General features: G+C 40.3%; 3 protein-coding genes across 6 annotated transcripts in view; all 3 read left to right on the top strand.

The window, feature by feature from the left end:
* Positions 1-21,068, top strand: part of LOC114652525 (zinc finger protein 501-like) — a 312,019-nt gene that overhangs the window by 281,781 nt on the left and 9,170 nt on the right. The gene's annotated exons all lie outside the window — the stretch shown is intronic.
* The window catches only part of LOC114652425 (zinc finger protein 883-like), a 281,535-nt gene that overhangs the window by 251,297 nt on the left and 9,170 nt on the right, over positions 1-21,068 (top strand). The gene's annotated exons all lie outside the window — the stretch shown is intronic.
* LOC114652531 (zinc finger protein OZF-like) overlaps positions 1-21,068 on the top strand; it is a 42,584-nt gene that overhangs the window by 12,346 nt on the left and 9,170 nt on the right. For 2 of the 3 annotated variants that reach the window (XM_051927961.1, XM_051927960.1), the window contains one exon: positions 17,908-18,241. In XM_051927961.1, the coding sequence (XP_051783921.1) occupies positions 17,908-18,241 (334 nt within the window). Of the gene's footprint in view, positions 1-7,735; positions 7,868-17,696; positions 18,242-21,068 lie in introns of those variants that run through there. The other variant, XM_028802920.2, reaches the window with a different exon arrangement.

The raw sequence follows: 21,068 nt of genomic DNA, 5'->3' as shown, positions 1-21,068 counted from the left end.
AGATTTCAAACTATTGTTTTGGAATAACAAAATTGACTAACGGTTTAAAAGAGAAGCCATATTCTAAAAGAGGAGAAACATACTTATTTTGTTAGGTATACAGTTTAAGTCACAAAAATAAAATAATTCCCATTTCATATATTTGAAACTTTCCATTAATTTTACAGATCACAATTTTGGTTGGAGCTTTTTGAAGCCCTTAAGGAATGTGGCCATTTTAATGGTAGTCATGAGCATAAATGTTTGCTGCGCTTTGTATTTCTTGCTCTTCTTCAGAAAGATTTGAATGAGGCTAAGATGCTCAGATGCTCTGAAACCAACACAGAATGAGACCTTCAAGAACGTCATCCTGTCCATCAGGAATTCCAAAGGAGTTATTCAGTTTACCACACCGGTAATACAATGTTAGATGTAACAAGTTCTGGCTATGTTACTTTGTAATACAAGTACATATTGACTGTTTTATAATGGCCTTAGCTAAACCAGACTTTGAGCTGTAAGCTCTTAGGTTTCAAGCAAGAGATTGTAGACGTGTACTGAACCTGAATTGTCTTCAGGATCCATCACCGTACTGTGAAGAAACTTCCATGTGTGGAGATATGGCCATCCAGGAATACTTAACATTAATAAAACAGCAAAATAATCTTCAGACACCACACACATGGGAATCAGCCTTTGACCTATACTTGAAGCTGAGAGAGACAGCGAATTTGTAAAGGTAACTTTATTTATTTATTTTTTTAAAACTGTCAAGTACCCAATGGTGTGTATAGTCCATTACTCTGACTCAAACAAATGAAATGTAATGCAGTTTGATAAAAGAGGATTGTGAAGAACTAGGGTCATACAACAATCATGTAAACATTTTGTAAATAATTTAACAAATAATGTCTTAAGTGTAGTCTCCAAAGTTACAAAATTATACATTAGTTAGGATATCTCAAAATTTTACACAAATCTTTTGCCTTTAGAAGCATAACACATGCAGATTTTCTATAATGATGTCTAATGTGATTTTAAAGAACATAGAATGTGAAACTGTTGGCCTTGGTTAAACTGCGGTTACCTAAATCCGTAACTGCATCCAAAATATTTATCCAAATATACAGGAACTTCACGTTTTTCAGAACTCTGAACATTTAAAACTAACCAAATTAAAAATGAAAGCTTGTCAGCCTGTCTTTACATTTCACGAGTGGAGGGGCTGGTAGAGAATTAAGGCTGGCATCGTACAATGGCAGAGACATGAACTGCTGGAACAGAGAAGGGGAGCTTGTCGTGACAGGGATTCCATTTTTAATTTAGAGGTAAAGTGAACAATCCTTGGCACGTGTTGTCTTGCCCTTTTTTTCTAGTTGTTTCATCTCAGGCAGTTCGTTACTCTTTTTTGTGGGCGATTTCTCACCTTTAATTCATTTTGGGCAAAAAGTATGTAGGATACATACCAACTCTGATGATGGGAACTCCTAACTCTTTGTTAAAGCTTTTCAGGCTGTGTCTCTGACTGCACATTACAGTCGATTACTGTGAAATATGTATAAACTGTACGTGACTCAGGTTAATAATGGCCAAAACCTGGTGGAATTTTAAATTCCAAAACTAACATAAAATCGAAAATGTTCTTAACTCTGCCAATCCATAAAACCTAAGATGTTGCCACAAGTGTTGGGCACTGGCAGTAGGGACCCATCGTGGTGAAAGCAAATTGTTGGTCTTGGCTGCAGTCCTAATGGTGGTACAGCACGAAGGTCAGTTGCAAACATTAAAATGTCTTCTAATGAAGGATCACAAGATGAAGTTTTATCTGAGGCTGTAGGGAGAAGTAAAAATAAAGTGCTTTATAAACATTGTGTTTGGGCCTCTGCGCCTTTTTAAATGTACTTTAAAACATTTTTCCCAAAATGCTTTAAATACTCTCTTATTTAGATAAAGCATCTCAACATTTACAAACGTGTTATGGCAGCTGTGAGTATAATACACTAATATTTCATACTTTTTTAAGCAGGACAAACATATCTTTTGCCACCTTCTGCAGACATCTTGCTAAATATCAACACAGGCAAATGCACTGATAATATTGGTTAAAAATATTATTTTACTTTTTCTAACCTTCAATATCCAAGAGGTAGTCTGCCCAACAGGCAGCAGTTCTTCCTTCCTCGTGTCTCCAGCTGCTGCCTGCCTCACCGAAATTGATCTTAAAAATCTCTTCAATGGCTTCTGCATTGATCTCGCTTGGAGAAAAGCACATGCAGTTTACAAATACACCTGGATGCTTCTTCATTCTTTCAAGTAGATCGAGAGTGGATAATCCATCTTTGAATCTGTTCAGGCCACCAATGGGCACTTTAAATAATGTTTAAAAAGGACCAGCTACTCTCAGTTGCACAAAATGTAGATTACCTTCCGATACATTGACTGTTTCTTGTAAAAAAGTACCAATCCAGATAATCCTGAACAACAGGCATGTCAAACTCACTACCATTGGTGGGCCGCTTCGACTGCCATACGTGCGTCAGCGGGCCGCACTGTAACAAATACTATTATACTGTTATACAAAGTTACTGTAGCTTTCTTTCTAATACTGAAAACTTTAAAAAATGTAACACTTAAAGTTTAAAGAAAAGCAATTTATTTCCATACAGTCTCCATAGAACAGAGTAGAATTAGAGTCTTAGCCTCTTAGCTAGGTCCTTATTATATCATTATATTATATTCATTGCTTATATAGGAGCCTTACAGTGTGAGATTTATTTCTTTTGTCCCGACACTTGGCATCTCTTGTTAGTAACCAGTTCGTCAATATCAGGCTTGAAATCTTGTGCAGCTGCAACTTTTATGAGGGATGAAAGGTGCTCGACGGTAAGTCTTGAGCGATGTGGGGTTTTGGTAGCTTTCATTAACGAAAACAATTGCTCACAAAGGTAAGTGTTTCAGAACATTGACAGTACTCTCGATGCCAACTTACATATCTGCACATACGAGGGTGGCAGGTAAGCATACAAGCCTGGCACACCAACTTCGTTGTATTTTGCCTTCAGAATAGAATCTGACTGCACTTCAATCAAATCCATTTGGATATTCTCAGGCGCATTCTCAACGTTGTAAGAGAACAGTGCAATGCCCTGTTTGTGTGAACTGACATCACGAAAACACTCACTGAATTCATTGCTCAGTAATTCAAGTTGGAAAACAAATCCTCCAAAAATCAAATTTTACTTTACTAAGTTTACTTCAAAGTTTATATTGTAAAATAAGCCGATATGCAAAAAGCCACCTGACCTACAATAATTTTACAAACTCAAAATCACAAAAATATGTTAATAAACAACTCACCAACTTCTCGCATCCACTTCAGATCTTCAGCTGTAGTCTGCACTAACTGTTCGTTACAATACTAGCACAAAATTACACAAAACTAGAACAAAAAACGTGAAAATATGCGGGCTATTACTACTCGTGATGGTCAGTTCTGCCCAGTGGCCAGTCCCAGCAGCCCAGTCAGTAGTGTAGCCTTAGCAGGGGCGGCTCTAGGCTCGTGGCGGCCCTGGGCAGAGAAAGAATCGGTGGCCCCTTCGCCTGGCAATGTCAATACGGTATCTTATGCACGGCGGATGGCCACATCCATTGTAGACACTGCATAGCCGCCTCGTGCTCATGACCCGCTTCTATATACGTGTGTCAGTAACTTGAAAACCAAGTGGCGGCCCATGATATTCTCATTACGGCAGAAGGTTATAATACGACATATAGCTTACTGCTCCGACTCTAGCGACATTTGTAAATACAGCATACTAATTAACAAGAAACACAATGTTTTTCAGCCACATTGCCGTCAGCAGTGTCGTTATTTTCTCTTTCTGTTTTATATTCAATATATATTGGTGTGGCGGCCCCTGGGATTTGACAGCCCGGTGCAGGTGCACAGTTTGCACAGGCCTAAGGCCGCCCCTGCTGCAGCCTAGCACTTCACTTCAAGGACAGAGTTGGTTATACTACCTTAGAAGGCTGGCGTCCTTCAACATCTGTAATAAGATGCTGCAGATGTTCTATCAGACAGTCGTGGCGAGCGCCCTCTTCTACGCAGTGGTGTGCTGGGGAGGCAGCATTAAGAGGAAAGACGCCTCACGTCTGGACAAACTGGTGAGGAAGGCAGGTCTATTGTTGGCATGGAGCTGGACAGTTTAACATCTGTGGCAGAGCGAAGGGCGCTCAGCAGACTCCTGTCAATCATGGAGAATCCACTGCATCCACTAAATAGTATCATCTCCAGACAGAGGAGCAGCTTCAGCGACAGACTACTGTCACCGTCCTGCTCCACTGACAGACTGAGGAGATCGTTCCTCTCCCAAACTATGCGACTCTTTAATTCCACCTGGGGGGGTAAACGTTAACATTCAACATTATACAAAGTTATTGTCTGTTTTTCACCTGTATTATTATCATTCTTTAATTTAATATTATTTATTGTATCAGTATGCTGCTGCTGAAGAATGTGAATTTCCCATTGGGATTAATAAAGTATCTATCTATCTATCTATCTATCTATCTATCTATCTATCTATCTATCTATCTATCTATCTATCTATCTATCTATCTATTAACTTTGGTCAAGGCTCGTGGCTATACTAGCAGATGACGTTTCCGGTACCGTAATACCATGGGAAAATGCGCTTTTGTCAGAATGTGGGTTAACAGAATAAAATGACAGAAAACACCATATTGAGACCTATGTAAGAGATCCATCCATCCATCCATCTTCCAACCCGCTGAATCCGAACACAGGGTGACGGGGGGTCTGCTGGAGCCAATCCCAGCCAACACAGGGCACAAGGCAGTAACCAATCCCGGGCAGGGTGCCAACCCTCTGCAGGACCTATGTAAGAGATGAACATTCATAAAGTGGAGATCTTTTCAAACACCCCCAAAATATTTTAATATTAGTCACACCTTTTGGAGCATCTTGTAAATATCAGGATCTGGTATATCTTCAATTGAGGGAGAAATCTCACCAGTTCCCACAATGTAATTCACAAGGTTAGGAGATAAAAACTGTGGGCCAGGACCACCATGGATAAGCGATACAGCCATCATTCTTCCAATGGTAAAGTACTCCTCATTGGCAAGGGCTTTAAAAAATAAATCAGTATGCTGTGCTAAAAGGAATATACAAGTTACACAAAGACATTCAAAACAGTAAAGTAAAACAAATGTCACTTATATTCAGTAGGTTCAAACATAAGATAATGAAATTCCATATTGCTAATATATAAATATGTCTCAGAAACCAGTTTAATTTCTATAAGATACATATTAGATAAAGTGTTAAACCCTGTCTAAAAACCAAACATAAGTACAATGAAAAGGTCTGGAAAAGTCCTACTTTTTATTTATGTAGGTTCTAGTTTTCTTAATGTCTTGCTTATGCAAATTTGGGCAAAACCAAAAACACCAAAAACACCAGTGTTCATGTTAAAACTGCACTCCTGTACACTTACCTGCTTTATCACACCTTAAATATTTGTCATTTTCTTTGCCGTCACAAATTCTTCGATACTGTAAATCCTGAATTAAAAGCTGAAGAAACTCTCTTTGGTCCACCAGCATCAATTGCATGTTCAGTATTGCCAGAATCGTCAGCAAACTTTACCAACATAGTAGAAGTGGTTTACAGGTTGCACTAAACTTCGTCAGGATCGCGGAATATCGTTACCAGCGCTTCCTTGGCCTTTCCGCCCATTTCACACACCACACCGCCCCTCCCCTCAGAGGTCATTTCCGTTTTGACTTTCTTTTAGTTTGTGTTTTCAATTTTTTATTTGCATGTTCAATATTGTGTTTGCACTTTCATTTTTTCACTTGCGTTTTCCTTTTTTTTTGCGCTTTCACTTCAAGTTGTATTTTTATTTATTTATTTTTTTTGCTTCTGCTTTCAGTTTTTTGATTGTGTTTTCAAATTGTTTGCATTTTATTCACTTTTTTGTTTGCGTGCTTATCTTTTTAATTTGTGTTTTCAATTTTTTATTTGCTACTTTCAATAATTTTAATTTACGTTTTCAATTGTTTGTATGTGTTTTTTTTTTTTACTTTCTGTATTTTTTTTGGTGTTTTTATTTTTGTTTGTGTTTTGACAGCGCACACGCTTTTTGAGAAAAGGCCAATGTGTCTCAGTTTGTTCATTAATATATTTTGACAGTGTATTTTAATCAGAATTATTATAAACATATTACCCATATTCATTTCCCATATAGATATGTAACGTTTGGTGAGAATAAATGAAAAAGTAACAACAAATATAATAGTTATGCTGCATTGTTTATAATTATACAAAATTCTTCATTTATCTGAAATGTACTCCTTTGTATTTTACGTTTGACAATGGAATGCTTCCGTGTACAGGAGATTTATTGCACTTCTGAAGGTGTACATTGTCGGTATTCTCCATTGCATTTGCCCCTCAGTGTAACGCGTGCTAATGTAAGTGAGGGGCGGCAGACGAGCTCACGTAACGGGAGACAAGGCACCTCCTCACCCTGATGCCATGAGGGCTCTTCTCATAAATATTACCATCTTGAGCTTTTTCTCATTCCTGCCAGTTTATTATTATTATTGTTAATAATAATAATAATAACAATAATAATAATAATAATAATAAACTTATTATTGAACACGTATGTAGAGGACATGTGTGTCTTATTTTATGTGAATGACAGGACGGACAGTAAAGCCTTGAATGAAACTCCGTGTTGATGATTTGGGTAACACGACAGGTGAGGAGCAGAGAACGTTAAACGTGTCAGAGACTGCGGGGGATTGTGGGACTGAAGATGGTCTAAGAAAACAGAAACGACAAAAGCTTAGTCTGTCAAGAACTGTATTTCCATCAGTGATTCACTTTGTTGTGCTGCACTTCAGAAGACTATACCCCCTTTGAAAAGATGCATTCACAAGTAAAGGATGTTGCTGACAAAGTCAGATGTTTTTTGAAAGTTTGGCTCCAGATGTGCTTATCCAGCTGCTCCTTCTTGTCAGTACTTGAGTGATCTTTATGTCCACCTCTGGATGAATTCGCAAAGTTTCTTTACATCATTTTTGTCTCAGTAACGCAGGAATCGCGAGGCTTTCCCTAAATTGCAGAAGACGCTGTCGATTGCACTGATTCTGTTTTAAAGACAGTTGTGATTAGTTATGCAGAGCTCGCTTTTAATCACATTGCTTTTAGGAAATCAATAACACAAATCAGCTACAGATCTGGGAATCACTGAGTAGTAAAAACGTTTAATGAGGAGTGTTGTGCGCAGATACAAGTCGGCTTTGGTGAAGCGTTTCTTAGCCTCTCTGATATGATCAACATGGGGTGACGCTGGATTGTTATAATAAGTGCTGCCTTACGTAAAATATGCTCATCAATTTGTTACAGATTCTAGGTGGAAAAGACTACACAACAAGAAACAAAGTGCCCCATGTGAATCATTCATAATGTCAGCTAAGCGTATTTTTAAAGTTACAGACAAGTACTACATAACTCTTTTTAAAAAGTCCTTTTTTTAAACTTTGGGCAGGGACCGTACGCGAGCCCCAACTAGGATTTAAACTCGCGTCAGCACACCTTACAGATGCAGCAGGGCCAACTGTTTTTACGCTGTGAGCCAAAGCCGTTCAGCAGATGACGGCAGCTGACTGCGCAGATATCAATGACGTCACGACGCTAGCGTGCCTCAAAATCATGTGACGGGCGCAATTCAAACAAGCCTCGACTTTGAAAGCTCGACAATTCGGTATCCAGCAGCACATCACTAGCTTGCTCTTTTATAACCCCAGCGGTCCGACTTCTTCACGGCCATAAGATCAAGCAAAGGTGCAGAAGGTGAGACAAACTAAAACGTGGCGATCGCGTGCGGGTGGGAATGCCAGCAGTGAGGAAGACCGCGACATGCTGAGCGGCTTTAAATATGAGGAGGTGCCTGAGGCCGCGTGGATCGCTTTTTTAAGTTGTAGGGATTTAGCGCTATGTGAAGAAGGCGGCACAACAAATCGCACCTTCACGTGTTTATTGTGGATGACGGGGGTCGCACACTTTTTGCTGGTGCTACGTTAATTTATTTTCCGATCGGTGTCCCGTGAAATGTAATGCTACATCTGACTTGGCAGAGGCGCGTTATGTCGGGATCGCTTCTGCTCTCTTCGCGCTAGTGCACTTTTCCGTGCCGTTTCTCCTTTTGATTTCGCGCATGCTCCGAACTGTGCTGTCTGTCGGGCACGCGCTTGTTAAGCCGCCCACTCCCGCACGGCCCCGTCGTTCATTTCTGATTTTCAATAATATCCACTTGCAGAGCCCCATACGTTCCCGCAGTTGTAGACATAGACATACTGTATATAGTTAGACGCCGCATTCACTGTGTTGCCGAGTCGACACGATACGTCAGCGCGTCCTCCATATTGCTAGTGGCAAAAGTGCCATTTAAACTAATAGGGTTTTCTGATGAAAAAACAACAGCGTTTAAACAGTATCGTTTACATACAACAGATTTGGGCGAATCGTTTAAATGCAATTATGTATATCCATTTATACACTAATAATGGCAATTATTAAATAATTATGTAATAACTAGCAAAATACCCGCGCTTCACAGCGGAGAAGTAGTGTGTTAAAGAGGTTATGTAAACATATATATATATATATATATATATATATATATATATATATATATATATATATATATATATATATATATACATACTACATATATATATATATATATATATATATATATATATATATATATACATATATATATACACACATCCGGGTGGCACGGTGGCGCAGTGGGTAGCGCTGCTGCCTTGCAGTTAGGAGATCTGGGGACCTGGGTTCGCTTCCCGGGTCCTCCCTGCGTGGAGTTTGCATGTTCTCCCCGTGTCTGCGTGGGTTTCCTCCGGGCGCTCCGGTTTCCTCCCACAGTCCAAAGACATGCAGGTTAGGTGGATTGGCAATTCTAAATTGGCCCTAGTGTGTGCTTGGTGTGTGGGTGTGTTTGTGTGTGTCCTGCGGTGGGTTGGCACCCTGCCCAGGATTGGTTCCTGCCTTGTGCCCTGTGTTGGCTGGGATTGTCTCCAGCAGACCCCCGTGACCCTGTGTTCGGATTCAGCGGGTTGGAAAATGGATGGATGGATGGATATACACATCCACATATATATACATATACAGTAATCCCTCCTCGATCGCGGGGGTTGCGTTCCAGAACCCCCCGCGAAAGGTGAAAATCCGCGAAGTAGAAACCATATGTTTATATGGTTATTTTTATATTGTCATGCTTGGGTCACAGATTTGCGCAGAAACACAGGAGGTTGTAGAGAGACAGGAACGTTATTCAAACACTGCAAACAAACATTTGTCTCTTTTTCAAAAGTTTAAACTGTGCTCCATGACAAGACAGAGATGACAGTTCCGTCTCACAATTAAAAGAATGCAAACATCTTCCTCTTCAAAGGAGTGCGTGTCAGAGAGAGAGAGAGAGAGAGAAAAAAGCAAGCAGTCAAAAATCAATAGGGCTGTTTGGCTTTTAAGTATGCGAAGCACCGCGGCACAAAGCTGTTGAAGGCGGCAGCTCACACCCCCTCCGTCAGGAGCAGAGAGAGAGAGAGAGATAAAAACAAACAATCAAAAATCAATACGTGCCTTTCGAGCTTTTAAGTATGTGAAGCACTGTGCAGCATGTCGCTTCACAAAGCAGCTGCATAGAAGGGAGCAACGTGAAAGCATTTTTAGATGAGTGTCCGTATCGTCTAGTTGTGCGAACAGCCCTCCTGCTCACACACCCTCAGAGAATGTCAGAGCAAGAAAGCCAACAATCAAAAATCAATACGTGCTGTTTGATCTTTTAAGTATGCGAAGCACAGTGCAGGAAGCATATCGCTTGACAAATCGGCCATATGCAAGCCCAGCAAGAAAGAGAGCAATGTGAAGGTAATCTTTCAGCGTTTATTGAGGAGCGGCCATATCCTCTAGGGGTGCGAACAGCCCCAGTGCTTACAATATATTTGAGGAGTTTTATTTAATACGTAATACGCGCTCTGGTTGGGTAGCTTCTCAGCCATCTGCCAATAGCGTCCCTTGTATGAAATCAACTGGGCAAACCAACTGAGGAAGCATGCACCAGAAATTAAAAGACCCATTGTCCACAGAAATCCGCGAACCAGCAAAAAATCCATGATATATATTTAAATATGCTTACATATAAAATCCGCGATAGAGTGAAGCCGCGAAAGGTGAAGCGCGATATAGCGAGGGATTACTGTATATATACACATATCAACATATATATACATATACACGCATACATATACACACATATACATATACACATACATACATAGTGCGTTGTAACACGGGCTGTGATTGTTACATGGGAGGGAGACGACAAATCACAGCTTCCCGCTTTCTAATCAGGCCTGTGATTGGTGCTTTGACTGATGCCCAGATCCCACAGTATGTCCCCTTAGGAGAGGCGTTAGGTGAGTGTAATTGAATAGCGGTGCTGCAAGTTTAGCTTTACACCTGTTTTTAAGGCTTATTGACTGAAAGGGGCTTTCATGAAAAACTTAGGGCTTTGCTACAGGATACACCCTCCACAAGTTAAGGAAGTAAAAATAAAGGTATATATTTCTGTTTTATTTAAACCTTTTAAGTTTGTATGCGGGCGGCATGGTGGCGCAGTGAAAGGTGCCAGTTAGGAGACCCGGGTTCGCTTCCCTGCGTGGAGTTTGAATGTTCTCCCCGTGTCTGTCTGGGTTTCCTCCGGGTGCTCCGGTTTCCTCCCACAGTCCAAAGACATGCAGGTTAGGTGCATTGGCGATTCTAAATTGTTCCTGGTGTGTGGGTGTGTGCGCCCTGTGGTGGGCTGGCACCTTGCCTGGGCTTGTTTCCTGCCTTGTGCTCTGTGTTGGCAGGGATTGGCTCCTGTATTTAGGATATAGCAGGTTGGATAATGGATGGATGGACATTTGTATGCATAGCCCTATTTGCCCGTTTTCGTTTTTTTTTCATTCTTCAGTAATATTTCAGCAAACCCGGAGCTTGTCAGTTCAAATTCTGGTACTGACACCACTGTGTGACCCTGAGGAAGTCACTTCACCTGCCTGTGCTGCAAACAACAAAAGTAATGTAACAAATTGTACCTCAGATGTTGCAAGTTGCTGGAATAAAGGCATAAGTCAAATAGATAAATATGTATTATACACATAGGAACTATTAATTTATTTTCAGTTAAGTCATCTGCAGCAAACCTTTATAAATGAGGGTTTCTCCTTTTTAGATAGTGCAAACTGTTTCTTCTTCATTGAGGTTTTCTCTTGGAGAGCTTTTTTCATTTCATTGAAAATTAAAGCAGCAGCTGCCAAATATGTAGCTTTCTTATTAATTTTTCAACATTGTGTAAAATAACTTTATAAAGTAACTTAAAAGGTTTAAATACTGGTTATCCTTTTACACTAAAATATTACTAAAGAGATACAAAAAAAGTAAAATGGATATGTTGTTTTTGTTTAAGGAGATTAAATATTACTGAAGAAAAAAAAAAAACTAAAACAGCCAAATGGGGCTATGCATACGAACTTAAAAGGTTTAAATAAAACAGAAATATATACTTTTATTTTTACTTCCTTAACTTGTGGAGGGTGTATCTTGTAGCAAAGCCCTAACTTTTTTCGTGAAAGCCCGTTTCAGTCAATAAGTCTTAAAAACAGGTGTAAAGATATTGACAATAAGCTACGCAAACCCACCAAGACATGGAATCGTTTAAATCAAGGCGCGAGTCGAAAAACACCATCCCATACTATTAATTAACGATTAACACATTTCTATATGTATTGTAAGCATACAATACAACTGATAATATGTTGCACTTATTTATCTGGTGTACCAACATTTTTGCGCGTTTAGTGGCTGAAATCTAACGTGGTTTGTGCCCTTCAGAATGAAAACAGTTTGCATTTACTCTTTTTAATAAAAGGCGAGCTTTTAAGCCTGAGAAATCACCCTGTAAATGCACACGTTTAATTGCACATGTGTTAATATGTATGCTTACACAGTATTAAAAGACACTCAACAATTAACGTCATTTACCTTCGTTCCCGCGTTTGAGTCGTGCTGTAAATCTCTTCCTTGTTTTCAGTTCACGTGATTATGTAGAAGGCGTGATGACGCTATACGTGACTCCGCCTCCTCTATTACAGTATATGGACAAAAAACAGGTTCCAGTTATGACCATTACGCGTAGAATTTCGAAATGAAACCTGCCTAACTTTTGTAAGTAAGCTGTAAGGAATGAGCCTGCCAAATTTCAGCCTTCTACCTACACGGGAAGTTGGAGAGTTAGTGATGAGTGAATGAGTCAGTCAGTCAGTGAGGGCTTTGCCTTTTATTAGTATAGATTATTATTATTATTATTACTGTTAACGTTTATGTTGTTCAGGTCTGTGGGAACCATTTACCATGTCAACAAAATTAAAATCATCAAGATCTGTGTTAATTGAAGATAGTTTTTCGTTTACATTCATGGAACAAAATATACAACATAATTAAAATGTTTACACCACATTAGACTTTAGTAATAGAAGTGATTACGTTTTTTAAAATGTACTACGCATGTGTGCAATATTGTTCTAAAGCAAATTAGAATTAACATTTAAGCCAATCTAATATTTTTAAAATGTATGTGAAGAAAACGTCAATACATATTCTACACTGAATTACGCTAATTATTAATTGCCTTATATAGTACTGCTCTAGTTTTTGTCACTTATTATTATTAATGATGGGCCATCAAATGAAAAAAAAGAAAAATACTAATAAGAACACAATTTACTTATGTAGCACCCTGCCCAAAATTCAGAAAGAACAACAGGACTGATATAACATTGGCTACAAGTAATATCTTCACTAAATAAAGATAAATACAGGATATACAAAACATTCAAATAGAATAAAAGACAATAATGCAGATTATAATACTAGAAAAAAATCTTGAACAAATAACATAAATTGTGATAAAAATGCAAACCCTGAGTACCTGGACAGTGAAGCAGTAGATGCTTTTATTGACCTCTTGCACCCTCAGGTACCATGCCAGACGCAAGGTAAAAGTCCAAGACTTATTTATTTTATGATAATAATGTGCAATAAGCACCCTCCACTCCACACTACACATAAAATAATCAATAATCCAAATACCAATACCAAACCTCCTCTCCCAGACACTTTGCCACCCTTCCTCCCAGCTCAGCTCAGTGTCTGGGCTTCCCCATAGTCCTTTTATACCTCCTGACCCGGAAGTGGTTCCTGTCCAACAATCCATAAGTCCTCATTACTTCCGGGTCAGAGTCAAAGTCCTTGTTTTCAACCTGGAAGCACGTCGTTTCTCCTGTTCATGTGACCAGGACATACTTCTAGGTTATAGTGCACATAACAGTCCGACAGCCGCCCTACAGCGACTCCTGGTGGCTCCCATGGTATCCAGCAGGGCTGTGCATACAAACTACAAAGTCCATGAGGCCCTGCTGGAATTCGGGGAATGTCCATGCTGTCGGGAGAGCTCCACCTGGCGGTCTGGAGGTGAGAGCTGGAATATTTAGCCGGCCATCCATCACAACAGATAGAGGGAGGAAACTGAAAGAAGGGGCAGAATGACAGGTCTGTTTAGATAAATAGATACTTTATTAATCCCAAGGGTAAATTCACATACTCCAACAGCAGCATACTGATACAAAAAACAATATTAAATTAAAGAATGATAATAATACAGGTATAACAGACAATATCTTTGAATAATGTTAACGTTCCTACCCCCCCCCACCCCCCCCCCAAAGGGAGGAATTGAAGAGTCGCATAGTTTGGGGGAGGAACGATCTCCTCAGTCTGTCAGTGGAGCAGGACGGTGACAGCAGTCTGTCGCTGAAGCTGCTCCTCTGTCTGGAGATGACACTGTTCAGTGGATGCAGTGGATTCTCCATGATTGACAGGAGTCTGCTCAGCACCCGTCGTTTTGCCACAGATGTCAGACTGTCCAGTTCCATGCCTACAATAGAGCCTGCCTTCCTCACCAGTTTCTCCAGGCGTGAGGCGTCCCTCTTCTTTATGCTGCCTCCTCAGCACACCATCGCGTATAAGAAGGCACTCACCACAACCATCTGATAGAACTTCAGACTTATTGCAGATGTTGAAGGACTCCAGCCTTCTAAGAAAGTATAGCCGGCTCTGTCGTCTCTTACACAGAGCATCAGTATTGGCAGTCCAGTCTAATTTATCATCCAGCTGCACTCCCAGGTATTTATAGGTCTGCACCCTCTGCACAGTCACCTTTGATGATCACAGGGTCCAGGAGATGTCCTGACATTCTGCCCCTTCTGTCAGTTTACCCCCTCTATCTGTCCAGATACTTAGAGTTTGAATTTTAATTACAATTTATGCTATTTGTTTAAAATTTTTTTGTATTATTATATGTTGTATATTAGTCTGCATTATTGTCTTTTATTCTACTTGAATGTTTTGTATATCCTGTATTTATCTTTATTTAGTAAAGATAATATTTGTAGCCAATGTTATATCGGTCCTGTTGTTCTTTCTGAATTTTGGGCATAAGCAGGGTGCTACATAAATAAATTGTGTTCTTATTCGTATTTTTATTTTTTTTCTTTTGATGGCCCATTGTTTATAATAATAAGTGACAAAAATTAGAGCAGTTCTATATAAGGCAATTAATATATAGCATAATTCAGTGTAGAATATGTATTGCCGTTTTCTTCACATACATGTTTAAAAATATTAATTTGGCTTAAATTTTTATTCTAAATTGGTTTAGAACAATATTGCACACATGCAAATTACATTTTAAAAAAAGTAATCACTTTTATTACTAAACTCTAACTTGGTGTAAACATTGTAATTATATTGTATATTTCATTTCATGAAAGTAAACTAAAAAACTATTTTCAATTAACACAGATCTTGATAATTTTAATTTTGTCGACATGTTAAATGGTTCCCACAGACCCGAACACAACGTAAATGTTAATGGTGTATTTCACAGAAACGATCCGTATTGTTTAGTTTGATGTGTGACACGACGTGAGGGCAGAAACCCTCTGAACTTCACAATGATGCATATTATTTGGTTTGATGTACTGTACTGTTTTTCCTTCTCATTTTTATCACTTAATTTCTGAACGGGTCCTTGACCCAATGTTACTTTCCAGGCTTTGCCAAGACCTGCTGAAACCTTCCAAAAGTAATTTTACGAAGTCAATCCTGAAACAACAGTGACGTCACTTCTGGGTCTGTAACTGCAGGTCTACAACTGCGGTGACGTGTGGTGCTGTGGCTCTGCAAGTGGATGCTACTCCTGATTTTTCTCGAGCTCTGCGTGTTTTTTGTGGTTTTTTTTTGTTTTTTTTTTTTCCTCTAAAGCCGTCATCGGCAAACTTTGTTAATGTGGAGTCGCACGATGTAACTTTACAGGGCGCATTCAGGTTTCATTTCCACCAGTTTTTCTCATACTGAGACCTGTTAGAAATAATTTAAATGATTTCATTTTTTGGTATTTTCTTATCTGGAATGATGCTCGTGCGGTTTCACTGTAACAGGGAGACATTGATTTGTTTAATGGGAAATAAAAATACAAACATTACACAAGCTAGTGCTGCTGGGGGGATACAGTAAAATCTACAGCTGGCATGGCATTACCAGTACAGTTTTGTGATATTTGAGCCAGTATTGTTTTATTTAATGTCTTTTATCATTTCCAACTACTCTCAGTATTTCTGTACACTTTTATACTTTAGCTTACTAGACATGGCCGTGTTAAATGAAGAACAGGACTCAAGCCAGGGTAGTGGTGAGCCCATCAGGGCTGTTTTCATCCAACCATATGAAGCCATCAAAATGTGAAAGCTGCAGAGCTCAGTAGAGCCGCGACTCGACTATTATGGGCTGGAGCTCAACTGTCTGTCCTCATTGTTTAAAGTGGCAGTGCCGCCTCAGGGACCTTGGTGAGCCGATTCTGATGCCCATGTTGGTGAATCCCTGTTGAGCCCACTCCTATCTTGCCCCTCAGACCCTCGTGCCACTAGGTGGTCTTTAGGTACGATTCCTGCTGAAGTCTCTTTTTAAAGGGCATATCCATCTTGTGGTTTTCCACCTCCTCAGATGCTCCATTTCTTTCTCAGCTGCTTATCTCTTTCTGCTTTGCTGACTCAGCTGATATCTCCGTGATTTCCACACACAAATCCCATAGTTGCACTTCATTTGTTTCTGGTTCAACTTGCAGATTATCCTCACTTGATGTGTCAACAGACCCTTCTGTGTCAGCAATGCTGTCAGGATCAGTAAACTCTAAATTATACCAAGTTCTGCTTTGCCAGCCCAAATCTAATTCTTTATCTGTATGCCACCATCTCTGTCCACATATCTCACAGTTTTCCCCTTTTTTAGACAAACACAATGACTCTGTCTTAACCTGTGAGTTTGCTCAACGCCAATATCGACATCTTGTACTGGGACTGAAGAGTTTAGAGTCTCCTTCTCATCTCCAGTGTCTTCATTATCTGATGTAGTGTTAGATAAATCTCTCTCTTCATCTTTCTCACTACTGGTGGTATGTCGATTGTCACCTTTACCATTGACTTTACGTATTCTAGAATGGTGGGCCCTTCCAAGAGCACCTCCACGTCTGACACATTTCACAACTCCATCCTGTCCAATGTCCACTTTGTCTCAGATTTATCATTTTCAGAATTCACCTGTCTCTGGAGTGCTCTCCGTATTCAGTCTGAACACTCGACTTCAGTAAATGCTCTTCTTGGAGTGTGCAGTGCTGGATTATGTGCTCCACTGACACACTCCTAGTGGTGCCTTCTAGGGCGGGTGGTCTGTCCACGAGAACACAAGGAAGATTTGGATTTCAGCCAAACACCAGCTGATATGAGCTGTACCCATAAATATTGTGCATGGTATTCTTTACCATTAGTGCCCCGTGGCACTAATCTGGCACTAACCAGTCACATCCAGTATTCTTTATCACTTTCTGTATAATTTCTGTGAGTGTCTGATTGTCTCTCAGGTAGTCCATTACCCCAGGGACTGTATGCAGTGGTGGTCTTTGTTTCAATGTTAAAATTCTCTGCCATGTCTCTGATTCCCCACCGTTATCACCAAGTAGTTTCTGAGGAGCTCCATGTACTCTTATCTGAGAACGAATGAATGAATTGTCTCACAATTTCTGATGGTCTCTTTGTCTTTACAACACTTCCTGCAGTGAAATGTGTGAATGTGTCAATGATGTGAAGACCTCGTACTCCTGTTTGACGTTCATGTCAGTCTATATCCAACAAAGCCCTAAATATGATGGCTTTAATAGACCTGCCATTGCTGTGTCCAAACATGATGGTGCCGTGTAGATGAAGTTTAGTCATATCCACATGGTGGGACTGAAATGTATGCAAATCCCCTTTAATGAAGGTCTGCAGTGCACTTTGATCACATCTGAATTGTTTGATTTGAAATTTTAAACTGTAAGGCAGGGGAGGAAATCAAGAAAAATGTGACTTTGAACCAAACCTCATGGAGAGCACTGTGACCCTGAAGTGTGCTCATTATCTTTCCTGACTTTATGAAGTTAATTCTTCCACTTTTATTTTCACAGGGCTTTCCCATTTCACACGGCCATACACTGAGGTGTCTAATGGCCTCCAGCTTAGGGCTGTCCATGTGAGAAGTGAATCTGAGAAGAGAAGGACAGACACTTAAAGAGAGAGAAGAGTTTCCCACAGAGCATGGCCTCTGCCAAAGAAGATGATTTGGATGAAAGAGCAGTGGACATTAAAGAAGAGGACTGTGAGTGGCTCACACCAGAGGATGTGTGTGTGAAGCTGGAGGATCACGAAGAAAGAATTTCAGTTTTTAAAGAGGAGGAGGAGTGCAAGGGGGTGACTGCTGTCATTAAAGCTGAGGATTTGAATGATTTCTCCGTTGGTCTTGAACTTCAAAAGCATGAAACTGAGGACATTTTCAAACAAGATGCCTGTGAAGAATCTCCATCCAGTTTACAGCCCTGGTCCACTAATACGGGACGACTGGTTATGCAGGAGAATTCTGCAGAGCTGGAACTAGAGTTATCAGAGTCTGAAGAGAAAATCACCGAGGGAAATGAGAGAAAAGGAGAAGAGTCACCTGGGAGTGTTGGAATAAGTGAGTAATGTGATTAAATATAAAAGAAAGAGAGTGTTTATAAATTCTAATGGTGGGTGCTTTGATGAATTTAGACGATTGAAATGAGAGTTGAAAACACGATTAATTGAACTTGGATAAAGACCAGCTGCTCAGGTGCATGATAACAAACAATAGGTTACCTAATAAATGATAAATTAGAAAAACTTGGGTGAATAAGAAAAAATCTTAAGTGTTCAGCGCATGACTTGAACATCATGAAGTTTTGACTGAAGCTGTGACGTATGTTAGGCCAACAGTGCATTATGTACAATGAGAATATCAAAAGTCATAATTTGGTAAAGACATGTATATTTCTTAAATTGTGTGGCAGCTAAAGCAGAAATGTCCACACAAAGTAATAAATAAAATAAAATCCTCACCCCTGTGCACTCAATAAGAGTGAATTTGCTCAAGCCAGTGCCCACCTAATATGTGCCTCATCTTTCTAATGGTAATCTCATGCACTTTGACGTTAACAGTGACAAGAGCTACCTGTACGAGCCATGATAACATTCAGGGGGTCTCAGGGTCTTCTGTCAGCATCTTGTGTTCTGCTCTCAGCCTGAACTTGCTGGGGCAGCATGGCCTGGACAAGTTGGCAGTGGTGTGAAATATTCATTTGGAGATGATCTTGGGCCCTTCTGTCTCCCACAGTCACATCGGGTCAATTTGGAGTCCCATTCCACTTCACCTGCATGTTTTAGGGGATGAGGGGAAGTACCAGAATGACCAGAAACACCATTCAGAGCCCCAGTATGGAACAACTGTGGGCAGGATTTGACCCCAGGACACCTGAACAATAAAGCAGCTGTGCTAAACACTGTGTTCCCCTAACACAAACAGATACATTTGTATGTTTATTTTTAGTCCATATTGGGTTCTAGAGGATGTAAATATCATCACATACATTACAATTAAGAACAGAAAACCCAAACTCAGACACATTATTGGGTAGGAAAGCTCTGATCGGAGTCTTTAGAGCTGATAATGATCACCTATTCCATTCCATTAGGACCTGCTGATATCAATAATAATAATACCATCCATCCATTATCCACTCCGCTATATTCTAACTACAGGGTCACGGAGGTCTGCTGGAACCAGTCCCAGCCAACACATGGCACAAGGCAGGAAACAAACCCTGGGCAGGGCACGAGCCCGCTGCAGGGCACACACACACACACACACATCCATACACCAAGTACAATTTTGAATCAACAATGCACCTAACCTGCATATCTTTGGACCGTGGGAGGAAACCGGAACACCCGGAGGAAACCCACACGGACACGGGGAGAACATGCAAACTCCACGCAGGGATGATCCGGGAAGCGAACCCAGGTCTCCTAAGTGCGAGGCAGCAGCGCTACTGACTGCTCCACCGTGCCGCCCTATAATACTAACTAGCAAAATACCCGCGCTTCGCAGCGGCGAAGTACTGCTTTAAAATTTTAAATAATAAACTGAGGGAAAATTTACCAATAATTATTTGTTACGGATCTCTTTGTATACCACGTTGTCAGTTTGCCCCTCCGGTTGTAATATGACCAAGCTGTGCGCTGAGCTTACTCTTGAGCATGCAACGTATAGTTGGCCATGTGAAAAGCAGTCCTGCCTGAAATCAATGCCAACCTTTTGTATGGTCTGTCCCTGAGACTTATTAATTGTCATTGCGAAGCAGAGCCTTACTGGAAATTGGAGGAATTTGAATTGAAATGGGAGATCAGAGAGTATAACGGGGATGCGAGGAATAAAATCTCTCTCCGCTGAGCCACCGCCAGTAAAAATAGTTACCTCAATTAGGTTCTTTTGCAGGCATGTGACCTGAAGTCTCGTGCCATTACAAAGTTTTGGTGGCTGTAAGTTTCTCAGTAACATTATTGGTGCCCCAACCTTCAAAATTAGATTATGCTCAGGAGTGCCTGGAGGATTCAGAGTGTGGACCGAGCTGCAGGCTATGGACGTATATATGTACGTAAGTAGGATTCAGTTAGCGTTGGGAACCCGCGTACCAAATTTCTTGAAGATGGGCCCATTAAGTAACAAAGACCGTTGGAAAGTTCAATATGGCGGCCGACAGTGGTGTCATACCACCGAAATAAGTACGTACATAGTTTTCGGTTAGCGCAGGGAAGCCGCCTACCAAATTTCGTGAAGATGGGGCCATAAATAAGAAAGTTTAACATGGCGGACGTTGCCAACTGTTATGACCGTAACGTGTAGAATTTCGAAATGAAACCTGATTAACTTTTGTAAGTAAGCTGTAAGGAAAGAGCCTGACAAATTTCAGCCTTCTACCTACACGGGAAGTTGGAGAGTTAGTGATAAGTGAGTCAGTGAGGGCTTTGCCTTTTATTAGTATAGATTTATATGTATATATGTGTGTGGGTGTGTTTGTGTGTGTCCTGCGGTGGGTTGGCACCCTGCCCGGGATTGGTTCCTGCCTTGTGCCCTGTGTTGGCTGGGATTTGCTCCAGCAGACCCCTGTGACCCTGTGTTTGGATTTGGCGGGTTGGAAAATGGATGGATGGATAGATATATATATGTGTGTGTGTGTGTATGTGTATATATAGTGTATATTTTATATATATATATAGCTGTACCCGGCCATGAGTTGCTGTGGCTCAGTCTGGTTAAATGGAAAAGAAAGAAAAGAGAAAGCGCACGTTTCTAATATGTTTAATTTCACAATGCTTGTGGGTATACAATATTTTTTGTTGTTCCATTGTCTGTGCAGAATGTTAGACTGAATAATACTGTTAAGTTCATAGACGTCTTTGTTTTTGGCCGCAAGAATAGCTCGTTC

Source organism: Erpetoichthys calabaricus, chromosome 5 (assembly GCF_900747795.2).
Source record: "Erpetoichthys calabaricus chromosome 5, fErpCal1.3, whole genome shotgun sequence".
NCBI lineage: Eukaryota > Metazoa > Chordata > Cladistia > Polypteriformes > Polypteridae > Erpetoichthys > Erpetoichthys calabaricus.
Note: the sequence above shows the minus strand (reverse complement) of the source record. Positions and strands in the feature narration are given on the sequence as shown.